This window comes from Bos taurus, chromosome 11 (assembly GCF_002263795.3).
Source record: "Bos taurus isolate L1 Dominette 01449 registration number 42190680 breed Hereford chromosome 11, ARS-UCD2.0, whole genome shotgun sequence".
Classification (NCBI taxonomy): Eukaryota; Metazoa; Chordata; class Mammalia; order Artiodactyla; family Bovidae; genus Bos; species Bos taurus.
The window spans coordinates 26,043,683-26,060,371 of record NC_037338.1 but is presented as its reverse complement, the minus strand read 5'-3'; the positions used below and the strand labels follow the sequence as shown (position 1 = coordinate 26,060,371).

The following is a 16,689-nucleotide window of genomic DNA, read 5'->3' as shown; positions in this document are numbered from 1 at the left end:
CACTTAGGGGCACGGTTGGGACTCAAACCCTGGTTGTCTGGCCAGGTCCATGAATTGCTTTCTATCCTAGACATGATGCTGGGTGCAAGCTGGGAGGCTGCAGGATCCACAGTGGCAAGCCAGGCTGGAAAGAGTAGGGATGCATTTTGAGTGGCTCCGATGGCCGCAGTAAGAGTACTCATGAATGGCTGAGACACTCAGAGGACTGACTGCTTGAGGCTTGTTTTCCATAAGGATGAAGTTACCTGATTACACACTGAGACTGTCTGTCGTTCAATCAGCTCTTTGACAAAATCGCCATCCTGAGCTGCGGAGAGCTGGTTTTCTGTGGGACACCGGTGGAAATGCTTGATTTCTTCAGTGGCTGTGGTTACCCTTGTCCTGAACATTCAAACCCTTTTGATTTTTATAGTAAGTTTTTCTTTCACATTCCTGATCATAAATGTTTTTAAAACCTTCTCATCTCATCTTCCTGCTTAAATGACACCTGTACAAGTGGATTTTATTTCTGCCTTTGTTCTGGCATTTTTACTCTTCAAAATATTAATTTGGTCGAGTCAATTAACTTGCCATAGATGACCTGTCAGAATGAGGTGGGGGATCTCTCTTGAAATGGTGCCCTTCTACTTGATCAAAGGAAAACTAACTGAACATCTGGATTCTCCCAGACAGGCCTATGGGGATCCTCATGGCCCTGCTGATAGCTTTAAAATATTGAAAAAGATTTTTATAGATGGGCATTAACAACAGGTATTATTTTGATGAGATTAAGTATTATGGCTAGAACTCCTAAATCAATGATGAAACATACATTAGCCATTATGTATATATATGCATTTAAAAGCACGTGTTTTTTTGTGTGGCAAAAAAATTTCAGTGGACCTGACATCAGTGGATACCCAAAGCAAAGAACGAGAAATAGAAACCTACAGAAGAGTCCAGATGATTGAAGTTGCCTACAGAGAATCAGCAATGTATCACAAAACCATGGAGGCTATTGAAAGAACAAAACATCTGAAAACATTACCAAAGATTCCTTTCAAAACCAGAGATTCTCCTGGAGCCCTCTCTAAACTGTGTGTTCTCTTGAGGTAAGAGCCTCACCCTGTTTCAGATGGGTAGACATCCACCCGTAAAAGAAAAGCAATTGAAACAGAGTTGTTTGGCTTTCAGGAGAGTGATGAGAAACTTACTGAGAAATAAGCTGGCGGTGACGATGCGTCTTACTCAGAATCTGATCATGGGTCTATTCATCATTTTCTTCCTTCTACGACTGGGGAAGGATGTGCTGAAGGGTGCCGTCCAGGATCGTGTGGGTCTCCTGTACCAGTTTGTGGGTGCCATGCCGTACACAGGCATGCTCAATGCTGTGACACTGTGTGAGTGCCTTGCCCAGGAGGCGTGCCCCCAGAGTGCGCGTGGGGGCTTCTCTCTCCCTGAATATCTCCTTTCTCCAGCTGACATCTTGCGAGACTGCACCAACATAAGGGTATTCCTCTGAGCTCAGCCTGGCCCTCTCCAGGTTCTTTCTCTGGGAAAAGGTAACTTGTGAATTGCTAACACCTCAGTGAGAATTAGGTCACCATGTGGATCTCCTTGAGGGTTTCTGAGGATCCAGGTGAAACAGGAAGTTATGAGGAGTTGATGGGGCACCTGATGGTGGTGGTTTTAGGTCAGCCCTGGTATCCTATCTTAGCCATGAGGAAGCGCAGCTCACCGGGGCCAGGATGCCTGGCCAACTTTGCACTGTTAACGTGCTTTATGGAGCCTAATTTAGGACAGCCAGCATATGGTTTTCAAACTCAGTGGGAGTCCAGAAGCAATACCTAGGTTCTTGATGTTCTGTGCCAAGGCCCTGCACAAAAAGAGGACACAGTGCCTCACGTCACTCATTAGTGTCTCTTTTGCATGTGTATTTTTGAATTGGTGACACCCCTCCTCTACTTTAGAGACACGGAAATAAATGATCCTACTGTAATCCTACTATAGTTCGCATAGAATGTATGTTTCCGGGGGGGAGGGGTGTCCATAGCTCTATGGATGGCAGTCCCTTCTCTCCATCACTGGGGGGCCTCAGCTGGTCCTCACCACCCAGTGCTGATAGACCTCAAGTTCAGCCTGGGCTAGCACCGTCCCCTGCCCTTCCACGCTCCCTCCACCAGCTGTGTGGTGACCGGCTCTTCTGAAACCTGCCTTCTGTGCCCAGTTCCTGTGCTGCGTGCCGTCAGTGACCAGGAGAGCCAGGATGGCCTGTACCACAAGTGGCAGATGCTACTGGCCTACATGCTGCACGTGCTTCCCTTCAGCGTCACTGCCACCCTCGTATGCTGCAGTGTGTGCTACTGGTAAGGAAGAGGGTGTCCCGAGGCCTTCGGTTCTCCCAGGTCATGCCTCCCGTGGCCAGTGGGACCAGTGGAGCGAGAGGCCGGATAAACTGCTCTCCGCCCTGGAGGGTCTGTCTTTGCCCACCAAAGTCTTGTACAACGTTCCGTCCTTCAGGGCAAATACAAGAACCCCACTGGGGCCACATGGGATCTGAGAGCAGACCAGTAAGACTACACATACCAGGAAATAGCCTGTCCCACATTCACTGACCCAAGCAGAGGGCTCGGGAGTAGCTGGGACCAGGCTGCCCAGGCCGCTGTGAGCTGGGGCAGCAATGCTGCCTGAGATTTCAGTGACAGACCTGGGGCATCGCAGTTGGTTGGGGGTGATGGGGGCTTGAGGAATCAAGAGTGACTATGGGAAGAGGGCTTCGAAAAACCATGAAGCATCCCTGATGCTTTTGATGGATGGTTTGTAGATGATGCTTTTTATTTCATAGAACTTTTAACAGATGTAATCTGAAAGTATGTAGAGAGTCATTTGTTGATTTGGTGTGACAGAGAGATGTATCTTCCTTAATCCCTGTGGCTTTCCCCTAAGATGGGGGAATCACGTGGTATTCTGTGACTCCAGCAGTGAAAGGTGCTCAGCTTGTCATCCCAAGAGAGGGCTTCAGGCGGTCCTGGAGACATTGTCTTTCTTCAGGCCGCTGCATTCCTGTGCTGTGCTCCTATTAGTAGAGACACCCATGATATGCCATGTGAATAGTTACTATGAATCAAGTGAAATACAGGTAGAAGGTAAGCAACAGCCTGGTTAGTTTGAGCTCTAAGATGAGGAGTTGAAAAGGCTTGCTGCAGGCTCTTAGATGTCGGTGTCAACCTGGGGGTGGACAGAGGCAAAACTGCTGGTTCTGGTGAGCAGGAGGGTAGACTCTCACGGCCAGGGTGTGGCAGGGACCTCGTGGCCCTCCTTGCTGGTCCTGATGAGGCCTCTTTATCCTCTGACACTCAGGAACACGCTGAATCTCTGATCTGTGATGTAAACTACAGGCCCAACCCATGTGTGCATCCTCAGTCACGTCTGACTCTTTGTGGGGACTGAAAGCTGGAGTTTTTTTGACTCTTAGCAGCATATCAGACCTGAACTCACTCAGTAGCAAAATCTGATCGGAACCAACATAAGGTTCTTTGTACTTTCCTAACAGTAACACTTCTGTTTCCTGGAAATACTAATGTGCTTGAATGCAGTTGAAGTCCTGAACCCCACTTTGGCAAGCATGGTCTATGCAGTATGATACCTTCTGCAAATCTGTAAATTGCTGCATTCCAAAACACATCTGCCCCTAAAGTGTTTCAGATGATGGATTGTGGACATAAGCAAATCTCCACATGACTTTAATTCAAGAAAACGTAAGATTAATATAAGCAATATTAATAAAATATTATTATTATAAAAAAAACACTGTGTTGAGGCATATAATGACAATAATGATGACTAACATATTGAGTGCTTGCTTTTATGTCGGGCACTAAGAGGTTTAAATATATCATTTCATGTAATCCTGGTCACCATTCTGTAAAGATGGCATTATTCATTATTTTTGTTTGAAGACTAGGAAGCTGAGGCACCAATGGGATATGTCTCTTCCCCATCCTTATCCCAGGGAATTACCCGAAGGAGAACAAGGGTCCATTTGGTTGGGCAGGAAGAGGGCCTCTTGGAGGCTTTATAAAGGAGAACTGGAGAGATGAGCAACATTTGAACAGATGGAAAAGGAGCAAGGGTATTCCAGGGGAAGAGAGAGAAGGAACATAAGTTTAGAAGCAAAAACACACGAGACCTTTTCAGAGAAAAGGTTCAGTTGTGCTGTCGGGAAAGGAGAGTTGGAAGGAGTAGTGGAAAATATGACTGATGGCCCTGGAGCCTGGTAGGCGAGGTGCTGAATGCCAGGCAAAGGGGCTGAGGACGATTAGATATTGGGACATAGTGGAGGATTTCAAACCTCAGGGAGTGACTCATATCTGTTTGACTCAGGAGGATGAGATCCACATCACTTTGGTTGCAGACTGGAGTTAGGGCAGGACACTGGCCAGCCCAGTGAGGAGCCGTGGCAACTGTTTGGGAAAGGCAGAGGCCCTGGTAAAGACAGTATCAGTGGCAACAGAAAGTAGGGGGGATCACTTTGAGATGTTGGGAAAGTAGAATTGAATGAACTCAAATGAAATGGACTTGTTGAGGGGCAAATAAAATCATGGATGATGCCTGCATTTTCAGCCTGGGACCATGGGAAGGTGTCAGCCTCCTTATCGAGTTTGCCAGGAAAGAGAACTGATTTGGTTTTGAACACATTGCATTTGAGATGCTACAGGACACCCAACTGGAGATGTCAGTCTGAGGTTTGGGTGACAGGTTGGTGTAGAAAAAAATAAAGGCAAGAGGAGTAAGAGTCGAGACCTGGAAATGGATTCTTTATGAGAGAATGTTAGAAAGGGAGGAAGCAGTCTGAGTATAATATCTTAAGAGGAACATTCAGAGAGTGGAAGAGGCAAGTGACTCAGTGAGAGAGGCAGAGAGGTGGTCAGAGGTGGAAGGAGAAGCAGGATCAGGCAGCATCAGAGACACCAAGAGAGGAGAGAGTTTCAAGGGCATATAATAAACCTGTCAGTGCTGCAGATGTTCAAGGAGATGTATCAAAAGATTAAGGAGGTATTGGTGCTCTTCCAAAAAAGAGCTTTAGCAGAGTGGTGGGGGTGCAAGGCAGGTTTACAAGGGAAGAAGGAGTGAGACGGAAGGAGATGCTGTTTGAGAAGCTTGGTGGTATAGAATAGAATGAAGAGGGGGAAGTTACTTAAAAGGTTAGCAGACTCAAGGAATGGTTATTTTATGACATGTTAAGTAAGACCATTGAGAAAAAACACTAGATTGAGAGTAGATGAAACTATAGAAAAATTGGATAGTTCACAGATCGTTTCCAGATTAGACCAGAGACAGGGAAATCAGGTTAACACAGAGCAGTTTTAAGTAACAAGCAACATTTAAATACAAGACCTGGTGAGTGATCAAGACTAAATGGGTGGAGTCACTGGAATTGATCAGGTTACCTAATTAGGAGGCACTGGTGTTGATGAATTATCAAGATTAAAGACCTTGAGGATAATAATGATGGACAGGAGTGTAAAACTGACCCTGGTCCAGAAGCTCTGAAAGTATGAAAGGTGAGACAATGCCTTAAAAGTCACAGAGGACTGCACTGGGGCAGAGAAGTGATAGCATAAGCAAAGTTCGTGATTTGTATAGGAGGAAAGGCCGATGACCTTGAAGAGTGGTAGGGAGGGGTGGATGTTAAGACAAGGCTAACTCCTCCTCCTTACTCTACAAATGGAAGAAAGAGCAGCCATGTCTGAGGGCTGTTGAGCACATGCTGTCACCAGGGAAATGTTACTTGGTGAAAGGAATATAAGGGGTTATAAGGGTAGCTTGTTTACAAGAACATGAAGGTCGAATCAGTGGAAGGGTTTGGTAGAATAAGACAAGAATGGAATGGAACGGGCCTGGGGAGGGCTAATTCCCTCCCCAGAAAAGCGGAGAAGGATTCTCATACTGGCAATAACCCCAGGATATAGGAATGAGGCGCCCAGAAGGAGGGGCTGAGAACCAGGTTTTGTGTGTCCTTGGCATTAGGGCGGGAGCAGTGCTGGCCAGGCGGAATGTGGCTGCTCATGGAGAAGCCTGGACACCTCAGCCCTACTTACTGCAGCGAGTTGTGACCATCCTCTAAGGGTTGGTATTTTTCTGGGAGAGCGGAGGAGCTGTAAAAAAGGAAAACAGGGCTCAGCTGACTTGGGGCCAACAGAACAGTTCTCAGGACAAAATGGCCTCAAATGCTGTGTTCCAAAAAGGCCTTTCAAAGGTGGGGTTTGGCTTGCCCTGCAGACTCTTCCCACCCACTAACTACCATGGATTTATTCCTAGAAGGCAACTGTGCAGTTTTTCTTATAACCCTTGGAGAGGAACTAAAGACCTTATGTTTTTCCAGGACTCTGGCCTTATACCCCGAGGCTGCCAGATTTGCATATTTCTCTGTTGCTCTCTTGGCCCCCCACTTAATTGGTGAATTTCTAAGCCTTGTGCTACTTGGCGTGATCCAAAACCCAAATGTGGTCAACAGCGTGGTGGCCCTGCTCTCCATTGCTGGGGTGCTTATGGGCTCTGGCTTCGTGAGGTAAGATCTAACAATACCAACCGATTTAGACTGGTGTGGTTTGATGTTAATGATCACCTAATGATGATGATTGTAAGGCATTCCAGAGGAGCGTGGTGATCCTCTATCGCCTCACAGTCCAGAGTGTTTATAGCGCTTACTAATCAATATTGCTTAGACTCTGAACTGTTTACAGTTTATTCAATAAAATGTCTTCAGAGTGAGATTCAGGAAATGATGATTTAGGTGTGTTATCAATATGATTCATATGTCATAAGACATTACAGCAAAAGGAGAAAAACCAAGCTATGCTCCAGAAGCACAGCCTATTACAGGCTAACTAGCACGCATTTAGTCCATTTCTTCCCCTGGCACTGTTGAGTTTCTAGTCCAGCTCTCAATTCCCAGGTATTTCAAGGAAGTTAGAATAGTCAGATAAGAAAAGAGGTAAGAGAAGGTAAGAGACTGCTGAAGAAAGTATCAGGACCAGAAGGACATGCACCAAATGTTAACAGTAATTATCTCTGGGTGACATTCATTTTAATTTTTCTTTATATTTTTCTCTCTTTTGTGAACTTTCTATAATGGACAGCATTATTTTATAACCAGGAAAAAATATACTTGCACACATACATATGTTTTAAAAAAGTAGTAGTAAGAAGGGTGGAAAATTTTAGGAGGGTGAAAGTGGTTCCTGGTGGGTGATGTGAGTTGGATCTAGCAAGCAAACTATGGGTCCCTGAGAAAAATGTGAAGACGGCTATTTCTTTGACTTAAAAACCAATCAAATAAGCTACTGAGCAGCTATTACATGTAATCATATTTCTTTGTTTACTTTTTTAACTCAGAGCAATCGATGTTCAGGTAAGAAAACTAAGCTCAGACTTGACTTTGTTCTGCTCACACTGTAAAAAGCCTCTCAGGAAGCATGTGGCTCCCTGAAGTCAGTCTTCCTCCAACCATTCAGCTGCCAAGTGACCATTGGCAAGTCGCTTTTCCATCTTAATAAGTTTCGTTTATAAGATGGAGATAATGATCTCAGCCCCCTCTGTCTCAAGGGAACATGAGACTCATGAGGTCATCGGTGTGGAAACACTTCATGAACTGTAGTGACTTATAAAAGGTGAGATACCATTAAGCAAAGTGAGCTAGGTTTTGGCCAGTTAAGGAGATATTTTTGTGCAGTGACACCATGACATTATATTTGCCTATGTGGCTTAAGTGGCTTGTTCGCATCTATGAAAAATGCACAGGATCCAGTTACCCCAATGGCATGAAATCAAGCCCGCAGGTTACAGACCCAACCTTCAGCAGCATTTCCTCTTTCTTATTTGAATCGTTATGTGTTTGGTTTATAGGAAGAGGGAGGGAGGCAGTGGCCAACATTACCAAAATGCCCTTGGGTTCTTTGCAAAACCTCAGTATCCCAAGGCCTCACCTGGGTTCCACTCCCATCATTGGGGTGAAACTACTCCTGAAGGCCACATCAACGTCTTAGTCATCGAGTTTATATTTTTCCTTCAACTCATCTTTCCTGACTGACTGCCTACAACATTTGCACTTTTGGCTCCCTCTTCCTTTAAACTCAAGTGGAAAGAGCTTTGTTCTTCTTACAAAAGAATGCAGGTTCTTTGGGGAAAAAACATACACAATGTAGAAACACACTAAGTAAGTTATTTACCTGAAGTATCACAGCCCAGAGTTAAATTTTGTTGTGTATTTTGCTAGACTCTTATGTAATCTTTAATTAAAATAAGCTCATACTGTTGTGAAAGAGTAAGGTATGCATGCTTTTTTCCCCTGTGTGGAAGGTCCTACGTCAATAAATTTGGGTCTGTGGTTCCTCCCTCTTGGATGTATTGTGAGGACTTCTGTGTCACTGCCTGGTTTTCCTCCTGTGTCTTTCACTGATCGATTTGTCCCCCTCTGCGCCTGCACAAAGCCTGCCTGCCGTTGCCTTGGCACAGGACAAGCGGTCTCTGACAGGCCCCTTTATTAGGTCTCACTGCTCATGTTGCAGTCTTCCTCACATACACTGTCAGCATCTTGAGAGAAGCGTTACAGCTTCTCTCAGTGGCTGGCCCAAGGCCTTTAACCAATTAGGTTTGCAAAAAATATTTGGACTGAGTAAATAAATGAATGACTACTCTCTTCTAGGACTTACCTGTACACTGGATCGGTGACCAGATCACACTGGTTTTCTTCCCCGCTGTCAAGTCCCAAATGCATGTGGGGCCTTTGTGTTTGCCCTGTGGGGTGCAGTACAGGACAGAGACACGTGGTTCCTGCCTCCTCACACTCCAGCCAGCTGGGCAGCCGTCTTCTCCTGGCCATCATCCTGTCCCAAGCCTTTGTCATCTCATCCTTGAACTTCCGCTGTAGCCTGCTCCCTTTATTGCTGTTCCTCCGTGTCCTTATTCTGGTCCATCCTACTTGCTGGTGCCGCATTAATACTCTTAAAACACTGATTGACATGTGATCGTTTTCATGGTCCTTCAACGGCAAGCCCCTACAAGGCCCTGAAAACAGCTGGTCACGGCTGCCGTTCTCAACTCGCCTCCCACTGCTCCCAGATCAGACCCTCCGCTCGAGCCTTTCTAGCCCAGTCGCACAGGCCTGTGCTCACACTGTTCTGCTGCCCTAGGGTTCTTCCTTTTCCCCAGACTCCCATCTATCCTTTCCAATCAGCCGCCTCTCAATGTGGCTAAGTCAATTTCATGCCTCAGAACATTGTCAATATCTGAAAGTCATGGAGTTTAGGGATCACTTGGTGAAACCGTAAATACTAAATACAAGAATATCATGGACACTTGGTACTATTTTTTTATATTTTCTAAGCACAAATGGTTCACTGCTGTGTATTTTTATAGTCTTAAGGCTATAGAATCTCTGTCTCCCAACTCCATTATGAATCCTTAGGGGTAGGTACTTCTTTTGGATTCCTTCAGATCAGATCAGTCGCTCAGTCGTGTCCGACTCTTTGCGACCCCATGAATCACAGCACGCCAGGCCTCCCTGTCCATCACCAACTCCCGGAGTTCACCCAGACTCACGTCCATCGAGTCAGTGATGCCATCCAGCCATCTCATCCTCTGTCATCCCCTTCTCCTCCTGCCCCCAATCCCTCCCAGCATCAGAGTCTTTTCCAATGAGTCAACTCTTCGCATGAGGTGGCCAAAGTACTGGAGTTTCAGCTTTAGCATCATTCCTTCCAAAGAAATCCCAGGGCTGATCTCCTACAGAATGGACTGGTTGGATCTCCTTGCAGTCCAAGGGACTCTCAAGAGTCTTCTCCAACACCACAGTTCAAAAGCATCAATTCTTCGGTGCTCAGCCTTCTTTACAGTCCAACTCTCACATCCATACATGACCACAGGAAAAACAATAGCCTTGACTAGACAGACCTTTGTTGGCAAAGTAATGTCTTTGCTTTTGAATATGCCATCTAGGTTGGTCATAACTTTCCTTCCAAGGAGTAAGTATCTTTTAATTTCATGGCTGCAATCACCATCTGCAGTGATTTTGGAGCCCAGAAAAATAAAGTCTGACACTGTTTCCACTGTTTCCCCATCTATTTCCCATGAAGTGGTGGGACCGGATGCCATGATCTTCGTTTTCTGAATGTTGAGCTTTAAGCCAACTTTTTCACTCTCCACTTTCACTTTCATCAAGAGGCTTTTGAGTTCCTCTTCACTTTCTGCCATAAGGGTGGTGTCATCTGCATATCTGAGGCTATTGATATTTCTCCTGTCAATCTTGATTCCAGCTTGTGTTTCTTCCAGTCCAGTGTTTCTCATGATGTACTCTGCATCTAAGTTAAATAAACAGGGTGACGATATACAGCCTTGACGAACTCCTTTTCCTATTTGGAACCAGTCTGTTCCATGTCCAGTTCTAACTGTTGCTTCCTGACCTGCATACAAATTTCTCAAGAGGCAGATCAGGTGGTCTGGTATTCCCATCTCTTTCAGAATTTTCCACAGTTTATTGTGATCCACACAGTCAAAGCCTTTGGCATAGTCAATAAAGCAGAAATAGATGTTTTTCTGGAACTCTCTTGCTTTTTCCATGATCCAGCGGATGTTGGCAATTTGATCTCTGGTTCCTCTGCCTTTTCTAAAACCAGATTGAACATCTGGAAGTTCACAGTTCACATATTGCTAAAGCCTGGGTTGGAGAATTTTGAGCATTACTTTGCTAGTGTGTGAGATGACTGCAAATTGTGTGGTAGTTTGAGCATTCTTTGGCATTGCCTTTCTTTGGGATTGGAATGAAAACTGACCTTTCCCAGTCCTGTGGCCACTGCTGAGTTTTCCAAATGTGCTGGCATATTGAGTGCAGCACTTTCACAGCATCATCTTTTAGGATTTGGAATAGCTCAACTGGAATTCCATCACCTCCACTAGCTTTGTTCGTAGTGATGCTTTCTAAGGCCCACTTGACTTCACATTACAGGATGTCTGGCTCTAGGTCAGTGATCACCATTGTGATTATCTGGGTCATGAAGATCTTTTTTGTACAGTTCTTCTGTGTATTCTTGCCATCTTTTCTTAATATCTTCTGCTTCTGTTAGGTCCATACCATTTCTGTCCTTTATCGAGCTCATCTTTGCATGAAATGTTCCTTTGCTATCTCTGATTTTCTTGAAGAGATCTCTAGTCTTTCCCATTCTGTTGTTTTCCTCTATTTCTTTGCATTGATCGCTGAAGAAGGCTTTCTTATCTCTTCTTGCTATTCTTTGGAACTCTGCATTCAGATGCTTATATCTTTCCTTTTCTCCTTTGCTTTTCGCTTCTCTTCTTTTCACAGCTATTTGTAAGGCCTCCCCAGACAGCCATTTTGCTTTTTTGCATTTCTTTTCTATGGGAATGGTCTTGATCCCTGTCTCCTGTACAATGTCACGAACCTCATTCCATAGTTCATCAGGCACTCTATCTATCAGATCTAGGCCCTTAAATCTATTTCTCACTTCCACTGTATAATCATAAGGGATTTGATTTTTAAGCACCCTGAATTAGTGCCTTGCAAACAGAAAGAATTTAATACATATTTGTTGACTGATAGAAGCTATAGAGTGAACCGAGAAGGGCACAAGGCCGGCATGAGGTTTCTCCTGAAACAGGTTTCACAATGAGTGTCTGCTGGTTCTCTCCATCCCTTGGGTTACGGTTCAGTTCTCACTTCATACTCTAGCATGCTCAAATCTATTTAATCACAAACATCCTCCTCTAATGTGATGCGTTATTTTCTTTTATGTTTGTATCAATGGTGCCTAACAGTAACATTAAATACCAGTCCATCATCAGGGGTGTGTTACATTCATGTTTCTTCTATAGTGGGCCACCAAGCTGTGATTAAACATGATGCAGTGTTATGCTTACTGACTTGAAAGGCTATCTGAGATACATGTTTGTTTGAAAAAGCAGGTTAGGAAAGAGGATTAGTAGTTTGATTCCATTTATGTAAAATGTCATAAATATATGTATTACATATATCACTAAAATGTTAACAGCAGTTATTTCCGGGCAGTGGTATTTCTCTATACTTCTCAGTGTTGTTTGAACTTTTTGTAGTAAGCATAATTTTTATCATGAGAGATGAAAACCTATATACATTCCTTTTGTGAAACATAAGAGTTGCCTTTCTTTTGGTAGGACTGTTACCAAAGCCTACTGAAGTTTTTCTTTCTTTCTTTTTGTCTTTTCTTAAGAAACATACAAGAAATGCCCATTCCTTTTAAAATCCTCGGTTATTTTACATTCCAAAAATATTGCTCTGAGATTCTCGTAGTCAATGAGTTCTATGGACAGAATTTCACTTGTGGTAAGTATTCTATTTTGGAATTTATTTTTACATATTCATTTGAAAACACAATTTCTTGAGGGAAATGTATTTTTTAAGTAAAAAACTAGTGTAATTGTAAAATAGATTTAAAACTTTGTTTTGAAGAGTCTAACATTTTCTCTGATTTTTAAAATAGTAAGCATTCATCAAGCTAACCACTTGTCCAAGGTCAGCAGCTTAGGGGCATTCTGATGTTTTTAGAAAATGACGGATTTAACATACACTGAAGTAAACTCTAATATATTCTGGATGGAATCAGTTCCTATACCTAGCTTGAAACAGGCTGCAGTGGCCTCCTGTTCTCCCCAAATGTACAGAGTATGTAGCTGAGTGAAGCCATTTTTGGCACAAATGTTCCCTAATCCTGCGAGAGGGCAGTGGGAATACAGCAAGGCCCTCCTGGCCTTTGGAAATCCCAGGCCACTCTGTGACAACAACGAAAGAACAAGGCAGAATGTCATAGTTGTTTTAAATCTCTCTAGGTGATAACATTAGTAACCTTGGGATACTCAGTGCTAAGTGATCATAATTTTTATCAGTATTATTCATTCATTTGGGTAATGAATATATACCCAAAGTGGGAACAAACCCATTTCCATCTTCAAGGCTCCCAACACTCACTATTGCTTCATCTAATAATGAATTCTGGGCTCTCTAAAAAGTCCTGTATCTTTATGAAGAAGGGTACTTAGCAGAATACTAAGCATTTAGTGGGCATTTGGTAAACACATGTGGATTCAATTATCTTGGAATTACCATATCTGACATTGTCAATCTTTTCCCTGGCAGGCAACTCAAACGCCTCTGTGTCAGCTAACCCAATGTGTACCATCACTCAAGGAGCTCAGTTCATTGAGAGAAACTGCCCAGGTGCAACATCCAGATTCACAGCAAACTTTCTCATTTTGTATTCATTTATCCCAGCTCTTGTCATCCTAGGAATAATTGTGTTTAAAATAAGGGATTATCTCATTAGCAGATAGTAAAGGACACTGCTACAAAATGGAACTTAAGCTCCTAGATATACATGACTGCTTTGAATTTCTGAAGTAAGAATGCCACATGATTCTCAGTAGTACAACTGTAAGTCTTTTAACCATTAAGACTCCATCTGTGCCCATTGGATCCATGCAGGCCTGGAATGCTATTCCAACTTGGAGGGACTTGTGTTATTTGGAAATTGTGACGGAGCAGGTTCAAAGATGTAAATAATAATTCATAAAGTTATGGGAGACTAGTGTGACTATTTGTCTTTGTTCTAGACACAGAAAAAATAGGTCAAAGATTATGCTTACATTTGACAAAGGACTTGGTAAAAAAGAAAATATTTGAATATTATCAGCTGTAAGTAACAGAAAAAGTTGTTTCACTGAAGCAAAGCATCACAGAATTGGGTAAGAATGGTTTATCATTTCCAAACCCATATTTATGTGTCCAAGTCCAGATAAGTTACCTAGTCACATGGAGAGGATGTTGGATAGATGCTGAGTGAAGGCCCTTGACACAGAGCATCCACTGATTTTATTGAGGGTTAAAAATGAAAAATGGCAGGAATGGGCTGAACTGAAAACAGCACATTAGACAAAAATAGTTTGCTATTTTTCACTGTCAACTTAGTTTACTTACAAAATTAAATGTTACTAGGTAAAGTGTATGCATGAACTGAGAAATGACCTTTTTAAGGTTAGAGAGCAGCTGTTATTTAAAGTCCACATAGAAAAGATGCTCAACTGACACAACATTTACACTAAAAAAAGCAGGGTTACATGCTAGGGATTCATGTTCTGGAATTAAAAGAATGCTGATCAGTACGTATTTTTAAGGATCAAATGATGTATACAGATTATTAAAAGTGGGTTCTGGACTAAATGATGGATTATCTTTCTGATCTTCAAGTAATTCATGTCCAAGTCTGAAATGAAACTGTCTCCATGTTACCATGGTAACTTTGAATGAGACTATCTTAGAGAGTACATGAACTTGTTCTGTTACTGTGACCTAACTTGTAAAGAATGATAAATTATAGTATTTGAAACATCTCACATTATAGTGAGAAAGATCATTTTATTAAGGAAACCATGGTAAAATTCTATTTCTCAGAACAGTATTCAAGAATCTGGAGACATTGGTAAATTACCAAAATAGTATTGTCAATTTTTATAAAAGGTCTTTGACACTGATGATTATGGTATAATAGTTACATAATGCCTTACAGAGTATATATGTCACATCAGTTATAGACAGTTCTGGAGATGATAATCTATTAAAGCAGTTCAAAGAGAGTCCCACAGGAACCTCTTTTGAAATCACTGATTTCAACTTACTAAAGATATGGGTGTACAATCTAAGTGGAAACATTTTTTCTACTATTCATATGCAGATGGAATTTCATTCTAGCTCAGAAACATTTGGAAAATTGACATAGCATGTGACTTCAAGCTATTAAATGTTAGTGATACTATCTTAGAAAAACACAATGACTTTCAACATGTGACAGTTTCTCAAGTTAAAAATGGACAGTGATGTGTAAGAAAATCAAATTAAATAATCCAAAATCCTGTTTCCACCAAGTCAGTAATATTTCTGAGATCATAACATTCAGTGTTACAGGGAGCTCTTTCTTTGCAGCACTCAAGAAAGGCGCCTGTCTGTTTCTATGACTGTAGTTCCTTGGAGACACGGTGAAAATTCTGTTTTCCAGAGGACGGGAACCATACGCACTGACTGTCACTAGTTTAGAAACTTGTATTTCATTGCTGTAACAGGGTAGTTTGCTATCCACTCCAATACCACTCATCAATCTTTGTGTTCTTAAGGTTAGTAAATGTTTATTTAAAGCTGGGTGCATGGCATAGAAAAGTTAACATATTTTATAGTGGAAATGGAAGAATATGGGATAACTTACTTTCCTGTTTAATGACAGCAGTTATGCTTACTCCAACTGAACTTGGCTAGCAGATACATCTCCAGAAGTTAGAAGGATTCTTAAAGGCTATCCCACCTTGGAAATGATCTTGGTTATTACCAACTCATACAGTTTTGGCCTGCTTATTGATAGAATATTTCCTTAAATTTGTCTGTTCTTCAAAAAGTTGTACTTATCTAAGTATGTCAGAATCACCAGAGGTACTGATGAAGAATGCGGATTACTAAGCCACATTCCAGACCCACGGATTGAGGATCTCTGGCTGTGGGGATTCAGGAATGTATTTTATTTTTTTAAAAAAGATTTATTTCATTTTTTGGCTGGGGTGGGTCTTTGCTGCTGCACATGGGCTTGCTCCAGTTGTGGTGAGCAGGGGCTCTCTCCACTGTGGTGTGGAGTAGGGGCTCTAGGGCATGTGGGCTCAGGAGCTGTGGCACACAGATGGAGTTGCTCTGCAGCATGCGGGATCTGGAACCTATGTCCCCTGCATTGTGTGGCAAATTCTTAACCACTGGCCTACCAGGGAAGCCCCAATTTTTTTTTTTTTTTGACTGAAGTATAGATGACTTACAATGTTGTTAGTTTCTGTTGTACAGCAAAGTGATTCAGTTGTGTGTGTGTGTGTATACATATATATATTAGATATGGTGCATGTATCTTCCTAATCATAGTTTTGTCTGGGTATATGCTCAGGGATGGGATTGCTGAATCATATGGGAATTCGGTTTTTAGTTTTCTGAGGAACCTCTATACTGGTCTCCACAATGGCTGCACCAACTTACATTCCCACCAACAGTGTAGGAAGTTTCCCTGTTCTCCACACCCTCTCCAGCATTTGTTATTTGTAGACTTTTTAATGATGGTTATTCTGATCAGTGTTAAATGTTACTTCATTGTTTTTATTTGCATTTCTCTAATAACTAGCAATACTGAACATCTATTATTTGTAATATTGAGCATCTTACAAATAGCTGTGAAAAGAAGAGAAGTGAAAAGCAAAGGAGAAAAGGACAGATAGATCCATTTGAATGCAGAGTTCCAAAGAATAGCAAGGAGAGATAAGAAAACCTTCCTCAGTGATCAGTGCAAAGAAATAGAGGAAAACAATAGACTGAGAAAGGCTAGTGATCTCTTCAAGAAAATTAGAGATACCAAGGAATATTTCATGCAAAGATGTGTTCATAAAAGGACAGAAATGGTATGGACCTAACAGAAGCAGAAGAGATTAAGAACAGGTATCAAGAATACACAGAAGAACTGTACAGAAAAGATCTTCATGACCCAGATAATCACAATGGTGTGATCACTCACCTAGAGCCGGACATCCTGGAATGTGAAGTCAAGTGGGCCTTAGGAAACATCACTATGAACAAAGCTAGTGGAGGTGATG

At 42.4% G+C, this 16,689-nt stretch overlaps 1 protein-coding gene across 1 annotated transcript in view; it reads left to right on the top strand.

The window, feature by feature from the left end:
- ABCG5 (ATP binding cassette subfamily G member 5) overlaps positions 1 to 13,361 on the top strand; it is a 32,177-nt gene extending 18,816 nt beyond the window's left edge. Inside the window, exons 7-13 of the mRNA NM_001024547.2 lie at positions 282 to 411; positions 878 to 1,091; positions 1,174 to 1,379; positions 2,207 to 2,345; positions 6,365 to 6,550; positions 12,240 to 12,352; positions 13,163 to 13,361. Coding sequence (NP_001019718.2) covers positions 282 to 411; positions 878 to 1,091; positions 1,174 to 1,379; positions 2,207 to 2,345; positions 6,365 to 6,550; positions 12,240 to 12,352; positions 13,163 to 13,356 — 1,182 coding nt within the window. The 3' untranslated portion in view covers positions 13,357 to 13,361. The remainder of the gene's footprint in view (positions 1 to 281; positions 412 to 877; positions 1,092 to 1,173; positions 1,380 to 2,206; positions 2,346 to 6,364; positions 6,551 to 12,239; positions 12,353 to 13,162) is intronic.
- Positions 13,362 to 16,689: the final 3,328 nt, after the last annotated feature.